This window comes from Vigna unguiculata, chromosome 8, assembly GCF_037176805.1.
Source record: "Vigna unguiculata cultivar grain cowpea cultivar isolate G323 ecotype 2 chromosome 8, ASM3717680v1, whole genome shotgun sequence".
Lineage (NCBI taxonomy): Eukaryota > Viridiplantae > Streptophyta > Magnoliopsida > Fabales > Fabaceae > Vigna > Vigna unguiculata.
This window is the reverse complement of record NC_140799.1, coordinates 32918372-32938827: the sequence shown is the minus strand read 5'-3', so window position 1 is coordinate 32938827 and position 20456 is coordinate 32918372. Positions and strand designations below refer to the sequence as shown.

The following is a 20456-nucleotide window of genomic DNA, read 5'->3' as shown; positions in this document are numbered from 1 at the left end:
TTCATCAAACATTTGGTCAAAACCAAGTTTTCACTTAGGCATTTCACCAAACACTTTTCATTTTTGCATTTAGGAGAAAAGTTGAAGTGCGAAGGTGCAAATTATTTTGTATCTCTAGGTTGATTTTTGACTTAGTTAATATTCTTTTGGTTAAGGTTAGGTTTTATGAGTGGTAAATTAGTAATTAAACAAAATATGTTTTGATGAGAAAATTAGATATTTTCGTTCTTAAAGAGATGTGTATTTTTCAAATTAATCGGTTAATCTATTAGAAAGAAATAATAAGAAATAGCAATAGTCTTTACTTCGCTTCTCTCAATTTTATTTAAAATTGTATATGTACTTAACTAAAATGTGTAGATAATCTAATTATTTATTGAGAACTTAAATTTCAATCTAAGTTATATTTCTTTTAATGGATTTAATTTAATTATTGAATAGAATTGAAAAAATTAAAATTTATTTCTTATATGATCTAAAGAAGCTTTCCCTTTCTGGTATGTTCCCTTAAAGTCCACAATATATTCTTTTATAATTTCTTATAATTTTTAACTTTAATCAAACCTCCCTCAAATAAATCACAAAAGGTTATGTATGTTAGAGGAAATTTGTGTTTCGAGAACAGAAAAAGTGATACCATGTTATTTTTATATCAACTGAGAACCATAACGTAATAAACTAATATTTAGTTTTAGTACAGAAAATTATAATTTTAATATATTCTTTATTTGAGTTTTTAAAAAAGTAAATAAAACTACGAGAAAAAAAATAGAAAACTTTTATCTTAATTTATATCTTCAAATATTTAGAATGTATTATTTTCAATAAAAAAAAGTTAAAATAGTTAACTAAATATATGTCTATATATTATTTAACATATTAAGCTAAAACTTATATTTGTTTATATGATTAAATAGTTGATTTAGGATGGTTTATATATTTTTCTCTCAAAGTTTGAGTGATAGCATTATTATTAGTATGTTTATAAAGTTTATGATTTAAATGGTCATATTTCTGATTAAATTATATTATTAAAATATGAGGCATTTATAAGAAAAAGTCATGATAATTTTAAATCTTTATTATCATTTTTAACTCTATTATATTCACCTCATAATTTACTACTTTAATGTAATTATGAACTATAAGGTGAAGGATGGACGCAATTTCAATTACAACAACATCCAACTTGACAAGCTGATCATTAATGTTATTTATTTGTATTAATTATATTTAAATTTTAAAAATTGAATAATTAATAAATTGTTCAAATTGACAAATTGGTTATTAATGTTGAATATAATAACTATGAATGATTTGACTTTTAAAATTTAATTATGATTAAAATAAATAAATAATAAATTTCATTGCAATGTGTTAGTTTTCCACACAAATTTAGTTTTCCACCCTACTTCAGATTTTTGTATATTCTGTGATCAATATTTATGGGAAAATCAAGAATTTGAAAATGACTTAATATCTCACAAAAATATTAGTGGGGTGTAAAATGTCAAATTAGACACTATTTTGGTGTTTTAGAGCTCTTCCTTTTGGGTTTTCTTTTCTTTATTTTCTGTTTTTAGAATGTTTTAGTATTTTCTTTTAAAAATCTTAGTTTTAATAAAAACTAGTTAAAAGGGTGTTCTTGGGTGATATTTTAGTTTAATGCGTTTTGAGTTCCTTAGACTAGTCTAACATAGTGTTTTTTTATTCTAATTTTGATTAAATTTTTTTAAACTTGACTAACTTGAATTTTAGTTGTGTTTTTTCAGCAATCATGAGATAAAAATTTAAAGATTTGATGAAGTCTACAAGTTAAAAGCTTAAGCATCAACATCTCAAAGCAATTGTGCATTTCAATCTTCAATGCAATTCAATTTGCCACTTTATTCATTTGTTCTGTTGAGTTGTGAATCTTAATTTTTGCTTTCTATTTTTCGTTTCCATTCATGCAATCTCTACTTTTAAACAATTTACAATTTACAGTTTTGTCCCTCTTTTCTACCCACTTTTTTATGGTTTAAACCCATTTTTTAGAATTTTCTGTTCAAGCTTTTACGTTATTGTTTTGTAGTTTTCCTTGCATATTCCTTTATACTTTCATACCATGATATCAGTTTCTTATATGAGCCATTACATTTTACAAATTAAAATCATTTCTCTTTTTGCTGTCAAAAGTTAGCCCATGAAACTTGGTTTATAATTTTAGATCTCTTTTTTTTTTCTTGATTTGATTTCTGATTCAGGATCAGGTTAAAGGAGTGCAATGTCACCACTTGATTCAATAGGTTCTCCATCAACTGAAGTGGCTTCTTAGTTATGTACAAAGGAGTGTGATTAAAATACAGCTATTATGGCATTTAATATTAGAAAATTCATTTCTTACTAAAGCAAGCGTATTATCATATTAAATTATATTTGGCTGATTAAAATTATCACCTGAAATAGGTATATAAGAAAAATGTAATACCATGTTTTAACTAAATGTAATATTTATCTAATTATTATTTGGTAATTTGATTTAAAATTTATATAATTATCATTTTTTTATAAATGTTTGACATTTAATAAAGTCTTTTGATATTGAATATTTTAAAATATCATATTTATCTTTTTAATGATTTTCTTTTTTGAAAAAACTAACAAAATGAAATTAAAAGAATAAAAAACTGAGAATGAACATAAATATACGCGTTATCTAATAAAAATGACACAAAACAATATTTTTATATTGGTGGGATATTAATATGTCAAATGGATGAATTTTGACTTTAAGAATGAAGATGGAATACCGAAACCCTTCAAATCTTTCACACCATATAAAGTTAGGAAAGACAAACAAACTCGTTTTTGTGAGTATTGTCCGAATTCGTCTCTTTCTTACTATTTCTTTTTGTTGTTTATTTTTATCATATATAAATCTTTTTTGATATTTTCTATATATTTATTTTTATTTTCTAACTCAGTATTATATGTGTAATTTTATCATATGTGTAATTTTATCACTACAATTATATAAAAAAAATTTATTTATTATAATATAATAATTTAATGTGGTTGTCATGATTTTTTTATCACCATCTAAAATATATTAAATTATTATTATTTTAATTTTTTTATTTATTTGATTTTGTTTAAGTGGTGTATTACAATTTTGATTAGTGTGTAAAAGAAGAGATTTCATTAGAATTTTAAAAAATGGAAATAATATCTTTTAATTTGAATATATATTTTTCTTTTATAATTTCTTTAAAATTACTTTTTAAATTAATCAATGTTTGCAAGTTAAATAAATGTTCTAATTCTCATAAAACTTTATTTGGTACTCTATTATGAAATGTATATATAATATTTTTCTAAATATTTATTGTTGAAGAAAGAAGAATATCTCTTTTTAAATTAAATATTTTATAACATTATGTTTTCTTCGTATAATTTTTATTAATTTATATAAATTTATTAATTAATATTGAAATAGTAAAAAAACATGTATGTATGAGTATACATCCGTTATTTAATAAGATGATAACAAGACAAAAGTTTGATACCTATTATTTTTGACATGAGGATGACAATGATTTTTTTATTAGGAGATGAAAATGAATTTTTATGTTAGTAATGGATATGGAATAAAGAAATCTATCACGGATCCCCCGGTTGTCATCCCTATACCCAATTTGTCATTCCTAATCAAGAGTGAATATATAAATTGGACTGGATTTCCTTAACATTTTGCTAAATATAAATCAATGATTGTATATAACTTCATCAAATAATTTATTAATTTAAAAAAATAAAATAAATTTAATAAGTTTTTTAAAATTATGAATTATATTGTGTAGGATTGACAAAATTTCAGTTACAAGATTCAAATTGACAATCTGATCACTAATGTTATTTTTTTGTATTAATTATAATTAAATCTAAAATATTGAATAATTAAAAAACAATAAAACAAAGTAACATTTCATTCCTAATAAAATAAATTAAAATTACAAAATAGTTAATAAATTAATATTTAATTTTAGTGGAGAAAACTATAATTTTAATATATTCTTTATTTGATTTTAAAAAAAGTAACTAAAACTTCACGATAAAAATACAAAATTATTATGTTAATTTATATCTTCAAATATTTAGAATATATATATATATCAATTTTCAAATTTAGAGTACACATATTTATCAGCATCATTAGGTGAAAAATCATCACAAAGTAACACATTATCAAATTTTTTATGCCACTGTTTTGGTGCTTGTTTTAACCCATACAAAAATTTTAAAAGTTTGCACACCTATTTTCTTGACCAGGGACAACACATCCTTCACATTGAGTCATATATATTTCCTCCTCTAATTCACTATTCAGAAGAGTAGTCTTAACATCCAATTGGTGTATCACAAGCTTATGGGTAGGTGCTAGAGCTAACAAAACTCGAATAAAGAAAATCCTAATCACAGGGACAAATGTATCAAAGTAATCTATGTTGGATTTCTGAGTAAAACCTTTTGCTACTAATCTTGCCTTATATTTATTTATGGATCTATCAGGGTGATACTTTTTCTTAAAGATCCACTTACAACCATTCAGTTTTGCTTCTTTAGGCAAATTTACTAAGGTCCAACTATTATTTTTCTCAATTGATTCAATTTCAGTTCTAATAGCCTTATCCCATTGTTTTGCATAAGGAGCACTAATAGTCTCTAAAAAACTTGTTGGATCATTTTCAACTAGATAGGTATAGAAGTCATTTCCAAAAGAAGTTTCTTTCCTCTGTCTTTTACTTCTTCTTAAACCCTCACACATAGCATCATTATTATTATTTATAGGATGTTCAGATGTATCACTAACCTTTCAAGGAAATACATGTTCAAAAAACTCAACATTTTGTCTCCACAATAGTATTATGTTCAATCACATCACTTTTAAGAACAAGAAACATATATACAACAAACACTATGTTCAACATAGCCTAAGAACATACACTCAGAAATTTTAGAGCTTATTTTCCTTTTTAGGATCAGGTAATATTACTTTAATATTACTTTAGCTAGACACCCCCCACACTCTTAGATATTTAATATTAGGTTGATAACATCTACACAACTTATAAAAAGGTTTAACCATTTTCTTATGAGGTATTCTATTTTATAAAAATCAGGCAGTAAAAGAGGACTTATCCCCAAAGATTATCAGGTTTACTCATAATGATGTTTACAATATATTTAAATTACTTTACATTATGTTATGAAGATATAATTATATAACTACCTATTATTGATATTTATAACAGTATGATTAGATCGTTACAATTAAATTTCAAATATTATTTAAACTTGATGAAAGGTAGATACAAATACCACTTGGTACTAAGACGCAGCACTAAAACGGACTCTATAAACCATTCATCAAATTAATGGTTTAATTAATATAAACCATTTATTGTAATTTGCTTATATTAGTTATATTGAAAGAATGATAATGAAAATTTGTTATAGTTGTATTATTTTCATAATAATATTCTTTTCAAAACAATTATCTTTCTTGTAATTGTGGGAAAATTTAGTTTGACACCTATGTTTACAAATAACTATCATTTCACATTAGCTTTTCTTAACAAAATATTATTATTTAAATAAAATATTAATTTATTTGAATATCATAGAAGTATTTGTGTCAAACTTAGCAGCATCTATATCCATTGGAAAAAAAACATGTGTAACAGCTAAAGGTAGAAAAATGAGAAATGACAGATTTACACCTACATTTGACTACTTTTTTTATCATTTTCATATGTTACAAGTTAATTTGTCTTGAGTTACAAATTAATTTTAAGATAATAAAAAAAATGATCAAATATAGGTATCAACCTATCATTTCTCTAAAAAAATCGACATGAGAATTACGCGAGAAACAAAAAAATTATTAGGAATATATTTGAAAAAGTATTCCTGAACACTAAAAAAGTGTCTCCACATATAATTTACATATATATATATATATATATATATATATATAATTTAGTTATTGAAAAAACTTTTACTTTTAAAAGAAAAAATTTAAAAGAAATTTATAAGTATTTTTTATAAAATTTATTTTGAAAAGTGTTTTATATAATATTTTTTTTAAAAATATTGACAGAAATTTTTTTAAATTCTTTTATAATATTTATAATAATTTAAAAAAAATTAAATAAAATTAGTAAAAAATATGAATTTTTTTAAGAGGAAAATAAGTGTTCACGATGGTTAAGTGTGAAAGTAAGAAAGTGTTTTAGAGTTATAGTTCAGAAACAGATAATTTAAATCAAAGGCCACTATTCAGTTCACAGAAATCCCCATAAACAACTACTTTTGCTCGCATTGAAGCTCTTCTTTCGTATTTGATGGCGAATTCCTGAACTCATCGATATAACCAACCAGTAACCTCAAGAGCTATCTATGCATCATCAACATAATAAAGAATAATAATAACAATAACAAAGAGATGAAACAATGAGCTAGTAGCTGACATTACTGGCCGTTGTAATCTTTATCATGGTGAAACACATGTTCAATCCTGTCCCCTTTCCCCTTCCCTGCTACTCAATTCCGTAGGGCCTCCTTGAAACAAAAGAATAAAAAATCAAAGCAGCCATGGAAAAAGCAAAATCAAACATTGACATAAATACCTCATTTATGCGGGTGGATGAAGTTCTATTCTATCCATTGATCCATCAAGCATCCTTACAACAAAGAAAACCAACAAAGAAAGACACAACCAGGAATGAGCACACACATAGATTTCTCAACATTCAAGTCACCACCACCTCCTCCACAAACAAACCTAGAAAAAGATCAAACTCGGCCCATTTTCTTTTCTCCAAATAGAATCACTGTAAAACTCATACTAACACTAACCGAATCACTCCATTTCAAATTTCACAAACTACCTCACATGATAACAAAGACTCGAGACAGTGAGCTAGTAGCTCAATAACAATCATATAGCATCACCCTACCCTAGGACTCATTGCACAATGCGAAAACAATCATATAACATATATAAGGTAACAAAGAATTACTCCGATTTCTCTGTCACGTGCTCCGCTGAATCATCCTCCGAGTTCTCCGCCTCATCTCCATCCTCTTCGCGGTCGCCATCTCGATTGCTGTGGTTCACGGCGGCGACGCGGCGCTGTCGAACAATGTTGGAGAAATTCACAGATAAATCGGAGTAGATAGAGCGAACCTTGGAGATGTTGCCGTGGATCTGAGTCATGAGGCTAACATTCTTCACCATGTTGTCAGGAATCTTCGACTCGTGGTTGCTGTTCACCTCCTTGATCAACGCACGGTTTTCGTCCAGCACCGTCTGCGCCTGCCGGAAGCTCCGAGTGAGCATGTTCCAAGCCTCGTCATCGCCGTCGCATTCCTCGTCCTCATCCTCGTCGCCGAAGTCATCGGTTCTCTCTCCGGCAACCTTCGCTCGGTTGTTGAGCCAATCAGGCTTCGTCGTCTCGGCGGTTTCGTCCATCTCCGCCGTATCCTAATTTCAAGTACGATCGAACATTTCGTTGTTCGCACGAGAGTCCCAGTTTTCGAGAAAAGTGTTGGAATGAAGATTGTTATGACGTTTCTTGCGGCAGCGAGAAGTTGGAGGCACGGGGCATTGACCCAACTATGGCGGTTAGCCTTGTGAATTGTGTAGGTGATATTTGATTGTGACAGTCTAATGAGAGTCGGGTGATTTGGCGCTGTTGGGGAGCTGGCAAGTGACAATTGAAGTCTGTGAGCGAATAAGATGACAGACGGTGATGAAAGCAGATAAATATCTTATTGGGTTTTGAATACGATGATAAATAAATGAATAAGGAAATATCCTCCCGCGTTGTGAATATTAATAAAATATGCAGAAAAATAAATATCTTGGAGCTGACGGCACCAGAAAGTGTAAAAGCGTAGTTACTGGACTTTTTTTTGAGAATAGTAAGAGGACTTTAGCCTTTAGGTATATGTAATTATTGGAATAGTTTTTTATATGCAATTAAAATATAGGTTAAAATATGTTTCTAGGATTTTTTTTAATATATTTTGTTTTCTAGTTTTCAAAGAACGAAGTTTCGTTTTATTACTTTAACTATTAAAATTAAGTAAATAATGTAGTTTTGGAACAATATCCTCTTCTTTTTTTTCTATTTTGAGGCACGGTTTTGAATTCTTTTATCGATACAAAATGTAATGTGTAGGTATTGAGTAATTTGGTATAAGAGGATAAGTGTTTTAAATGAGATAGAGTTTGACTATTTATTTACTAAAACTTCATTTTATAAGATTTATTTTTCTAAAATAGTTTTACACTTTCTTTTTAATATTTTGAGTTAATTGATATTTTTTTAAGATTCAAGTATAAAAAAATCTAAGTATGTTACAGGGATGCTAGTAAAGAGTATCAATCAAAATCTTTTATCCTTTTTTAGAAATGATTTCTCGTAGAGTTGTTTGCATACCTATAATTGGTTCTTACACATGAAATTTGATGGTAAGATAAATCAAGCTGCTTTGTTGTATTTTAATATACTTGTCTAATCATAAATTGCCTACATCTTTTTTTAAGTGATATCAGATAAAAACGTATTTTATTTATCGATTTAAAGTTTAAAATTAATTATTATTTTGTTAAGAAAATCCTACATATAAATTTTAGTTATTTTACATATTTATCATGAAATTAAGAGAAAAATAAACAATAATAAAAAATGACAGAAAAAATCATTAATAATAAATGAAAAGTATAATAAAAATCAAATAATAATTTAAAAAAATTATAATATATATATATATATATATATATATATATATATCCTGTAACCATTTTAAACAATATATGTAAAAAGAAGTGGAAGCAGTGAAAAAAAAATCGTTCGTATTTCTTTTTCTCCACTAATTTATCGGCTTATTCACAGGTAATGTTAAATCTCTTTTAATTTAAAGTGCATAAAAAAAATACTTTAATTAATACTAATGTATATTTTTCAATCCAACTAACTAACCTTTTATAAAGAATAATTTATCTACAAATTATTCAAATAGACTATTAGCACTTATTGGTCTCATCAAACACATAGTTAATGTAAATCTCAACCAGAAGGCAAGAGAGGAAAGGAAAATAAAAATAAATTAAATATGCTTTCAGTATATTTGGACAAAACCTGAAAGGTCTGAAAAACCTATTTTAAGTATGTAGTTCAGGCAATGGTTCCAATTACTATGGTGAATTTATAGAGGATGACTTTTCATTGCCAGTTGAAGCAAGAATGAGGTTTGTAAAGACGGGGCAAAGGCGATAGGCAGAAAAGTTTCCAAAATCATCAACACTAAGAGTCTCTTTGGATAGATACAAAGCCAGAAAAGTTTCTTTAAGAACTTCTCTGCTGAGAAAAGCTCAACAACACTTGCAGGAGAGAAGTTCTGAAAAACACTAATTAAGTTATATCCAAAAGGTTCTTGGTCAAGTTCCAGTTGGCTGTACAACACGTTGGCACATAATACACTTAGCATTTAATTCTCTTCAACTAAACAGTATTGGCATTTCCTTTAGATTTTGTTGTCATCAAACCTAATCTATCCTTCAAGACCTAATCTATCCTTCAAGTCAACTAGGGAGATACACAAGTTACCGAAAGAGTGTATTTATATATCTAGGTCATCATCCGGGTCCTCATCAGAATCTGGCATCTCGTCATCTGAATCACGAAAATATATAATCTCACCCATGGCAGAATCCTCCTTTTTACCACTTGAAATGGGATTTGCCTCACTGTTGCTCTCTTCAAGGGATCTTCTACCATCATAAATTTGTATTGGTTTACCGTTTCCTTCAATAATAAAGAGCTTAAGTATAAGAATTTATGTATAACCGAAACCATGTATAAAAATTAACAAATACAGATCAATTTCATACCCTGGTGTTCAAAAGGAAGCACAACATTTGACCTATCAACTCGCTCCTTCTCTGACAGCTGGAGATTGAATTGTACCTATTAAAACACATCAAGATTCTTGTTATTATTTATTTATTGTCAACAAAAAGGAAGCAACTTCATATCACAACGCACTTGTCACTTTGTCTGTTCTGGTATTTTCCAAATAGGTTTGTCCCGATTTTAGTTATGTATATGCCAATATCCTCTGTTTTGAGTAGGTGTACAAACTAAGTCCTTAGCATGTATATGCATTTCTTCAGCACATGAGATGTTTCCAAAGACAGTTTGTGCCCATTGCAAATTAAATATAAAACACTTTCATAACATGTAACGTTAGAAGCCCTAAGTGGAGAACCGACTCAGCACATTGGGAAGTAATTAGAACTTGGACACTATGCTTGATTCATCTCTCATAGCATCTAAATTTTAGGGTTGCTTACTAAATTCATTCCTAAAAGCAGCATAATTATCAAAAAGTTCCGAATGTGATAAAAGACTCTCAATTTAGTCCTTCCATTAAAGTTAACGTCTATGCCTGTGACACGTGTCTGTTTACTTGATAATTGAAATTATACAAAAAGATGACACAAGATAGTACAAATTGAAAGTTGTTTTTAACTTTTTAATTTTTCAAGAATATGACGTCATTTTCAATTCAGTCCTTGAACTTAACCACTAAATTTCATTTTATCCCTGAAAAGTATTCTCAAAATTTTAATTAAGTCCTATGTTACGCATAAATGACAAGCACAAATATCACCATCCTCGACCGTTTTCACTTCTTATTACTGATATTTTCTTTTACCTTGTTTTCGCACAATTTATGGTCCACGTTGACTTACCCTCATCTGTCTTTATATCAAGTACATCATTTCAAATTTAATACTAACCTCAAAATGTGTTGAGTCCTAGTTTCAAGGCTTAATGCTTTAGTTTGAGCTATTCTTTCACATTGTCGTTATTTTGATTCCATTAATCAAATAAATATATGAAGTAATGACACATTTTTTGCTATGCTTATAAAATGACTATATTTTGTTCAACTAAAGTTCAAATTTAAAAATCTTATAGCAGATTTTAAAGTTGCAAATTGTGCATGTAACTAAAAAAATCTGTATATGTATGTATTTGATCAAATAACTAGTAAACTAATTTATGAATGACTATATAATAGTAGTAGTCATTAACTAAACTGACACCATCATACACTTTTAGAAATGAATTTGGACATTTACACCTAATTTAACTACGATTATGTTCAGGAAAGGCCTTGTGAATGCTATGCACTCCATTCAACAGAAGCAGAAAAACCTTGGGTGAAGAAGGAATTCAAAAAAACGAAAGATCTCTTTTATAGATTATTCGCTTTCAACGTTAAAATACCTAATTACAAACAAGTAGTTAGTACTTTGGCTTTTGCTTCTAGTGACATGGACATAACATAACAGTACCACTTCCATCTACAGGAAACAATAGACTAACCTTTGGCAGTAGGCCTGCGACGGCAGTTCCATCTACTGATGAAACAGACGCAAAGCCGATTCCTCCAGACTCAACTTTAAATTCTTCACACTGTATAAAATTAGAGAGATATTATATCAGTGCATCAAACCTTTAGATTTGTCATTCCAGATAAGCTTACAAATAGGAAGAAAGAGATCACCGTTACTCTAACTCGTCCATTTCTACGTTTGGACCTGACATTAAACTTTCCCTTGGTAAAGTTTTGCTGAGAAAAGGAATCGCTTAAACATCCTTTCTGACCATCTGCAGAATGATGATATGGGTCCACACTGGCCACCATGGAGGACATGTACTCGAGAACAGCCACAGCCCTCTCCTCATGAAGGTCAGAATGCAATAATCCAAAAATATTCGAAATTTGATCTGCAACAATAGAACAGAAACCAATGCAAGGAAGAAATCATTGATGTATCTATCAAGTCAATCCACGCCATAAATTTTAGTTGATGAAATAATCAAATTATCCCACTTGTTCAGATACTCTTAATAATTTACTCAATTAAATAACACCTCATTACACAATACAATCAAAGGAACTTCACTAAAATAGTTCAAGATGGAATACCATGGCTACGCAGATCGCTAAGAAGTCCTGCAACTGACTGCAAAGATGCATGCCTCAACAGTTCACTTAACTGATTATATCAATCAAGAATTCATTAGGATTACAAGTACACAAACTAATAATACAACAGAAAGCAACAAACCACAAAGTCTTAAATAGAATATTCCACATAGAATCCTTGAGCAGGAAGTACTTTCTCTTTTTCATATTGTCATATTAAAGTTTAATTGGAAGTCATTGTAAAATCTTATTGCACAAGAAACTTACATATACAAACAGGTTAGATAATTAGATACAGACTACTGGGAAAAAAAGTTGTAACACAATAGCTTTATAACTGCTTAACAGTACAATTATTTCCAAGAAAAATTAAAAGGTTAAACAAGATAAATTGATCCATTCCATCCATGATTTTCCTGTTTTCCGCAAGCCCTTTTATCTTTCCTGTGAACTTTACAATTCAAATCATCTGGTAGTTAAGATTACCATGCAAATGAACTGCATAGAATATTAAAATATCCAAGAGCTCTGAAGTCTGTGTCACCCTTTGATGTGGCCAAAGTTAACAAGTCCCTATTAGCTGAATTAATAATTATTGAAGCAGTACAAATCTTAGAACGTAAGCCCACAGACTCCATTCAGTGAAATGAGAAAACCTATTATTCAAATTGGTATAGTAATCATAGATAAAATGTTCTTATGGCCATTAGTATAGGTGTGCTTGATCCAGGGTTATTTATTTCCATTAGTGGGAAAATGAAAACAGAAAAGAATTCTACTAAGTTTCAATCATACAGTATTTTGGTACTTATTCATGTAAAATGTCCAACCTTGAGGCACAAAGAATAGTCATTCCCACCATAAAAACTAAATTCAACTTCATTTAAAGTTGTGGCATGGTATTAGCTTTGTATATCTTTTATCTTATTTTGACATTCACATAATGAATACGTACCGAATCTATGGCAACACAGAAGCGAGCTTTATTTTCTCCAACCAATCCTGCAGGTATATGATTCAAAAAAATATTCAAAAGAAAAATAACTTTTTGAAAAACAGTAAGCATGAAATCCATCAACTGATACACAAACGTTTACTTAGAAAATTAAACAAGACAAATATAAGCTAACTTTAGCTACATAACAATTTATCTTCAATACCTCTACCCAGTTCAGTGATTACCGAAAACAACTTGTCCACAGCCTTCACGGTTTTAAAAGAACTAGTAGCAACCGAAATTTGGGGAGAACAATCTGTAGCATTTACAGATTTCCTTGTCTTATCCTTCCAACCAAGAGGGTCTGTATAACAATCCAAAATGTGAATCCTGCAAAACAACATTTCATTTTGAATTCAACAAATCGAAATTTATACATGATTGAAATGAAATTAAAAAATAAATATGGTAAGACGCAAGAAATGCAGTTAAAACAACAAAGAGAGATTTTAAACATTAAGTTCAAAACATTTACCATTTGTTAGAAGAAGCAACATCCACTCCATTCATATTTAACAAAGCAGCGTAAGACGATGGACTCCGAGAAAGTGCAACAATTACTATGCCCCTATACAAGAGAATACCAAGCTTTGAGGTTAAAAATACGAAGTACGAGATAAAGAAAAATTGGGGATAGTAAACTGACTGTGACTGGGATTTTTTAGCGATGACGTGTGACGAGAGTTGAAGGAGAATGTGAGAGAATACATGGAAGCCAAAAGGCGAAGCGAGAGAGTCTTTGATTGTGAGTGTGGGTGCAAGCTCTCCCTCTAACGCTCCATCCCTCAGTGTTCTACAAATCGAATCTGCCATCTCTGTGGTACGGAACAACTGTTACTCACGGCGGCGCGGCAGAAACAACTGTGAGACGGAATATGTATAGTTCACAGTGAGAGGCGGCACGGCGGCGCAACCGCTGTGAACAGATTTAGAAAATAACGGGAAAAGAAAAACGCAAAGGGTTCCACCTGTCCCGATTGATTTTCCTTTGCTTGTTAAACGGGATGCGGAAGGCGTTAAAACTGGACGCTGTTTTGGTATTCTCTTTTAGAATGTGGTTGAATTAATTTTATTAAAATTAAGTTTAATTATAATTTTTCACACTATAAATGCAGAATTACATCTTGTAAATTTATTACTAGGTTTAATTAATTTGAAATGTAGTAAATTTGAATATTCTAAATTAAGTTTCTCTTAAACTTTGTAAATTATACTTTCAAACGAGACTCTATCATTATATTCTATCTTTAATTAAGGAGATGAAACACTTGTTTTACAATATCATTGTGTATGTGTGTCTTCACATAAAAGTAAAAATGAAAACTTAATTATATATTTAATTTATTTACTTTCAAATACTTTTCTTTTATTAAAAATTTCAAATATTTATATTTTTTTAATTGAATTTCTAATGTAATAATTTAGTTGTTTGATTTTGCAGTCTCTACCAAAACAATATCAACTTGAATAATATTTATAAAACATGAATTATTTTTACCTGTGTTTTCATACAGTTGATTTAATTTTTGTTTTAATATTTAATTTATAAAATAAAATGATGTCATTTTTTATAAAGATAAGTAGGTTTTAAGACTTCGTAACGGTCATATTACTCAAATTAAAGTCATCTTACTCTAATTTTTCTTTTAATCATCGTTTTAGTTAGATGCATTGTTGACTAAGTTTCAAAATTCATAAACAGCACAAGAGAGGCATTAAATAATTTGTAAATTCAACAATTTTTTTATGATTTTCAAAGAAAATCAACCACTTGTTTAATAAAAGAAAGGTCCTAGTGTTGTTGGAATTTCCCGTTTCAGAGTTTCAATATAAACAACATGGAGGTGACAATGTCAAACAATGTAAGATCAGTCAAACAACTTCATATTTACCTGCAAATCAACGCAAGTCTACTCTCCCAACACCCCAATCAAACACAGCACTGAGGATAAGGATGTGTTGAATAAAATTTGTGAAATATTCTGAACATAGTGTCACTTTATACTACAGATCATAGTTCAGACACAAATCACAGTGTCACTTTATTCTCTCTTTCCATGGAAGAGAAACATATAAGAAGAAAAGGGCACAAATATCAATGGAATTTAAATTTCTTGCTTTTATAAGAATAATTTATTAGTAAAATTTAGTATAAATAAAACTACAAATTAGGTTGTAGGTGAGACTTGGTGTACAAAAGGCACCATAAAATGAAAGATTTCTGGAAGAGAAGCTATCTCTAAGCTATTTGAGAGACAGAATGAAGGGAAGTGGAGAATTGAATTGAGATATGGAACTCCATTCATACCATATTAAGGTTTTCCATCAACAGCCTTCACATTAGTTTGCTCCAACACTTTATGAGAGGTTAGTAGAACTTGTCCAGATTCTTCACTCTGACACATAATTATGTCTTTGACAGCAACAAGAGATGCATGGAACTGGTCTTGCTCATGCTCCTTCCAAGCATCTCTACTTTCTAAGCAGGGAATATCCTGCACCTTCCTTTTTTGCATCTCATCCTTAATCATCTGAAATTTGTATTATACACCATTACCTTTGTTTTTTACATTGCTAACATTAGCTGATGAATAAATAAACAAAACACCCTCAAGTTTCAAGTATCCATCCACTCCTCACAATACAGAAGAACAATAATACAACACTAATTGAGGGGCAAATACAAGTAACCTGCTACAAACCAAATGTTCTCAGGCATATGCTTATGATCATTAACTTCTATTTACTGCTGTCAATAGACTCTTAATTCCACCCTTGAAATATTATTGTCTCTCCTAAACGGTTCCTAAAGTAAGAGATTTAAGTAATTCTCCAAGTATTAAATCGTGATAAGTAATTAAAAATCTATCAAATTATTCCCTGGACATTGGTAAAATATACCAACTTGAGGGTTTATTCTTATTGCTGCAGATTGCAGACACTTTCTTTGATCTTGCCAAGTCATTAAGTCATTTTTCCCAATCTCCATTCAGTTCTTCTATGATATTCACTAGATTTGATTTGTGTTTTCTTTCTTAGGGTCGACTAAGACAATGGTATCCATAGAAAAGAAATAACTCAAACAGGTGCTTACAATTAAAGGAATTCAACCACTAGAGAGTAAACAGACAGACAACAAAATAGCAATTAAGTTCTTAAGTGAATATGGTCTTCCATAGATCATTCTTGTGCCATAATGGAAATTGGAGCACATGAATTACTTACACATGTCTAACCTTTCCAAGCAGCAGGATGAGTTTTATTAGGTGTTTTGGTTTCCAGTTTTAATAAAAAGGATCATAAACACTCCCAAAACATTTTTGTCTCCCGAGGATACTATCTGAAATATTTTTCTGTAATAAAGGATAACGAGATATCAGACCTGCCATACTTGAATGTAATACCTTTAGAAAACACACAACATAAAATTGTAATCATCAAAATTTGAAACACAAAAATGGCATAATCACGGAGGATTAGAGGACTTTCTTTTTACCTTGTATGCAAACTCAAAAGCCTCAAATTGCTCGTCTTTTTTAGTCATTCGCAGGACCATGTTTAGAATATGTAAACTGATTGAATTGATTTCATTTATCTATTATTTTTTAACCTGTTTTATGTTTGGCCTAACCTTTTTTAGCCAATCGACTCTTTTTTAGTTTGCTTTACACCATATTAAATTTTTGACCATATCCAAGAGTGAAGGAGTGTATGCTAGTGGGCTTAGCTTGACCTGTCCATCCAGAAATGACTTAGCATTTTGGAGTTTGGACTCGGCCCTCTTTCTAGTATTACCTTTTTGGCTCTACGTGTGCATTAGAATTATACACATCACGTGTTAGGAAGAACATCTCCAACATATGCATATTTACGTTTACATGCCATATTATTTGAAAGACATAGAAGCAACCATACAATGCTTTAGAATGGATGCACGTATGTTTGTGAGTAACAGGGATCCAAACATTCTGATAATCAAATAGCCTTTGTCTAATTATAAATTGCCCATGATGAACAAAATGTTTCATTCCTTGTAGAATAATACCAAGGAAAACAAAAGGCAACACTGATAAGTAGGCAACTCTGACATGGCATAGCGAGCAAAATCATTCTATAATAAGTAAACAGAAAGCACATCCAAAGTTTCCTACAAACTGTAACAGTCTGCATGTTGAAGTAACATTGACAACTATATATAGATTGCCATGAAACAAACTGACAATATTTTTAAATGGAAATTCCACTGATAAGAATAGCCAGCTTCCATACAAATCATGAGTAACAAGGTGTACACAGAAAAATAACATGTAGCACTCCTAAAGTTTTATCAGGCCTCAAATATAAATCTAACTATCTATTTTGTTCATAAAAAACATCTACCATGATATGTAAATATTAATAAGACGAGGATGTTAGTGAATGTTAATGATAGAAGTGCAGTGCACATATTCTTTGACCTCTCAGTTCTCTCCTCTCTCCCTTAAACCTCCCAAGTCTGTTTTGTTCTCTCTTCCCCTCCTCTTTCCCTTGCTGTTCCTTTCTGTTTCTTTCATCTTTCCAACCTAAATTCTATATCATAGCACTCCTAAAATTTTCTCAGAGCCACAAATATAAATCTAAATATCTATTCTATTCTATTCTAGACAAGAAACTAGCGATTTGGGGTTTGGAAAGGTCTGGATCTGATACAAGGTAAAGCTCAACAGAAATCTCAAACTAATCAACTACATTCTCACTTCCAACACACCTCCTGTCAATTCATGTCCAATTCAGAAACCCACACTCTGACCTTTCAAATCTATGTTCATCTCCTTGAAAGTTGCCTTGCAAGGTTGTGCCTTCAACTGGGGCCAAATTAAGAAAGGTTAACATTTTCATTAACCCATTGCCTTTCTGTATTTCTTAATCAATTCTACTAAACTAGCCACTAAACCAATTGATGACAAAAAATTGTGAGAAACAAACCTGTACCAAGGTGGAGTCAAGCTTAAGGGGTCCCACTTGGGCCACGGCCAAAGACCCAAAGAAGTTCCCCAACAGGGCTGCATCAGGCACGCTCAATCCCCTCACAATCCCAGCAGCAAAGCCACCGAGAAAACAATCGCCGGCGCCGGTGGGATCAACCTGATAAGCCTTGAACGGCGCGGCCCGAATCGCATCTTTTTCAGAAAAAACCTCGCACCCATCCTTCCCGTGCGTGACGACAACGCAGCAGCACCTTCTCGCCTCCTCCACGTCGATGAACGAGGCCTCGTCGGCGGAGGCCTTGAGAAACGCAACGCGCGGCAAGAGGTGGAGGAACCCGCTCTCGCTGAGCGTCACGTGGCTAACGCGACCGTCGGAGGGACCGAACCTGCGAATCAAACCCTGAATGTCGACGAACACGATGTCGCAGATCTCGAGCATCTTCTCAAGAGTCTCCGGCAGAATCTCCCCGCCGACCCCGACTGCCAGGCCGAACGCGAACCGGATCTGGACCGGGAGGTCGTCCGGTCGGATGGGGTCGCAGGAAATTACGCGGTTCAGGAGACGGTCCGGGTTTCCCGAACCGAAGTGGGCGTGGAAGAGGGTGGTTCGCGATGTGGGGATCGTTAATGGTGGGTGCAAGGATGTAGCGGCGGCGTAGGCAAATTCCGGGCCCACCTTTGAAACGGTGTGGAAGGGGAGAGAGAGGGCGTCGAGGATGACGGAGATGAAGGAGGCAGCCCCGCCCAGGGTCTCGGCGGAGACGCGGCCGTCGCGGTGGAGGACGTCGTGGCAGTAGTTGCCGACGAGGAGGCCGCGGCGGGGAGTGGCTTTGGAGTCCGTGACCATGAGGAATGTTGGAGGTCGATCATGGGACGGAAATGAAGGGGTTTTTTTTTATGGGTTGTGATCGTTCATGCCAATTCCACAGCAATCAGAAGAAAGAAGAAGATGATGATGAAAAGTTTTGTTATGAACAGTGGAGATGCGAAAGGAAGTGGTGGGCGCGCGCCAAAATCAGATTTTGGTGTCACGCTATGGTGACTCCACCGCCGACACCAAGCACCAAATCATTCTCAATGGATATTGTAATTGTTCGGTTTTTCTTTCTCTTTTTGGACTGTTTCAAAATTTGAATTCCACGTCAATTTTGGGAACTATGTTCTTGGCTAAAACCTAAGCAGACACGGTTTTATGTTGTTTTCTTCATCGAATGAGAAAAAAACCAAAATAAAAACACTGCATTTACGTTTTATGAATACTGTAACAAACCTCCATAGACATGGCTATGAAGATAAGCACCAATTGGACCAACCCTTCCACCTTTTAGTTACGAAAACCAGAAGTTGATCATCCTAATGCTAATGAAAGCAAATGTCATTTTAGACCAAAAACGAATGGGAATGCACCACTTTCTAAAGTATTTGACAACCATAGAAAAAGAACCAATACAAATTGGTAATGATAACAACTAAGTTCCATAAACAAAGTTCAACCAGAGTCCACATGTGTGTGACCAATTGATGTTGACGTGTGTGCACATGTTCTTTCTCTATTTCAAAAAAGTTAAATTTAAGTTTTTTTCCCATAGATTAAGGAATAAAATAAAGATTTAATGATTGCGGATTTTTTTTTAATCAAATTATGTGCTTTTCTACTAGTTATTGAAAAAATATTAATTGTTTTCTAAGAGAGATTGGAATAAGAAACTGAGTTTTCATTGAAATCTGGCATGTCACTTAATGTAATTTTGTTTTGTTAAGACATTACCCATTTTAAAATAAAGGAAATTTATCTTCTGCAATAACTTATAATATTCTATTTTAAAGGATAGATATATGTACCGTATGTCTTATCGGTCCATCGGCCATGCCCAGTCCATCGAATAAGGTTGGGAAGGTTTGTGTATAAAACTTATCCACCGGGCGAACGGTCACGCGGATGAACTATAAAGGAGCATCGGTCATCCACCGGTCGAACGGCCTCACGGATAAACTGTATAGGACCATCGGTCAATCGGTTTCACAAATGAATCACGTATTACATCGTAAGGAACCATCGGTCGATCCGTCTCACAAACGAACCATGTTAAGGGTCATCGGTCCATCGATATCACAAACGAGTAACATTCTCAGAGACCAACCGATCGATCGGCCTGCATATTAATCACGCTTTATTCCACAACGGAACATCGGTCATTCGGTCCTACATGAACAGCGCCTTAACTTAATAAAGGACAATCATTTAACCAGTCACCGGGTCGATCGGTCGGTCAATCTCCTAAGATTCGCGTAGCGTTTTATATATGATCATCGGTCGATCAGTTATAAACGAATTATTCACTTGTTAAAATCAGGATATAACCAGCCCAGTCAAGCGGCCACCGGTCACACGGCCAAACAACACCAGTCAATCGGATTAATTAACGTTAAACAAGTCA

General features: G+C 31.7%; 3 protein-coding genes across 6 annotated transcripts; all 3 read right to left on the bottom strand.

Moving 5' to 3' along the window:
- Positions 1-6286: 6286 nt before the first annotated feature.
- LOC114193255 (uncharacterized) lies at positions 6287-7730 on the bottom strand. 2 transcript variants are annotated; one of them, XM_028082982.2, is made up of 3 exons: positions 7065-7730; positions 6672-6725; positions 6287-6603 (listed from the first exon to the last, which is right to left on the bottom strand). In XM_028082982.2, the coding sequence occupies exons 1-2, from the start codon at positions 7514-7516 to the stop codon at positions 6677-6679; spliced, it is 501 nt and encodes a 166-aa protein (XP_027938783.1). In that variant the 5' UTR covers positions 7517-7730; the 3' UTR covers positions 6287-6603; positions 6672-6676. The 2 variants fall into 2 exon arrangements, with proteins under 2 accessions (XP_027938783.1, XP_027938782.1); XM_028082981.2 differs by having other exon boundaries at positions 6489-6725.
- Positions 7731-9338: 1608 nt separating this feature from the next.
- LOC114193212 (elongator complex protein) lies at positions 9339-14074 on the bottom strand. Of its 2 annotated transcripts, none has more exons than XM_028082932.2 (9): positions 13698-14074; positions 13527-13619; positions 13215-13381; positions 13010-13056; positions 12055-12124; positions 11629-11852; positions 11448-11537; positions 9944-10019; positions 9339-9857 (listed from the first exon to the last, which is right to left on the bottom strand). In XM_028082932.2, exons 1-9 carry the CDS (start codon positions 13862-13864, stop codon positions 9673-9675), a joined length of 1119 nt encoding a protein of 372 aa, XP_027938733.1. In that variant the 5' UTR covers positions 13865-14074; the 3' UTR covers positions 9339-9672. The 2 variants fall into 2 exon arrangements, with proteins under 2 accessions (XP_027938733.1, XP_027938734.1); XM_028082933.2 differs by having other exon boundaries at positions 13760-14074.
- A 1072-nt stretch (positions 14075-15146) lies between these two features.
- On the bottom strand, positions 15147-19419 carry MIK (pfkB-like carbohydrate kinase family protein). Of its 2 annotated transcripts, none has more exons than XM_028084615.2 (2): positions 18017-19405; positions 15147-15582 (listed from the first exon to the last, which is right to left on the bottom strand). In XM_028084615.2, exons 1-2 carry the CDS (start codon positions 18863-18865, stop codon positions 15364-15366), a joined length of 1068 nt encoding a protein of 355 aa, XP_027940416.1. In that variant the 5' UTR covers positions 18866-19405; the 3' UTR covers positions 15147-15363. The 2 variants fall into 2 exon arrangements, with proteins under 2 accessions (XP_027940416.1, XP_027940417.1); XM_028084616.2 differs by lacking the exon at positions 15147-15582 and adding an exon at positions 16235-17895 and having other exon boundaries at positions 18017-19419.
- Between the last annotated feature and the right edge of the window lie 1037 nt (positions 19420-20456).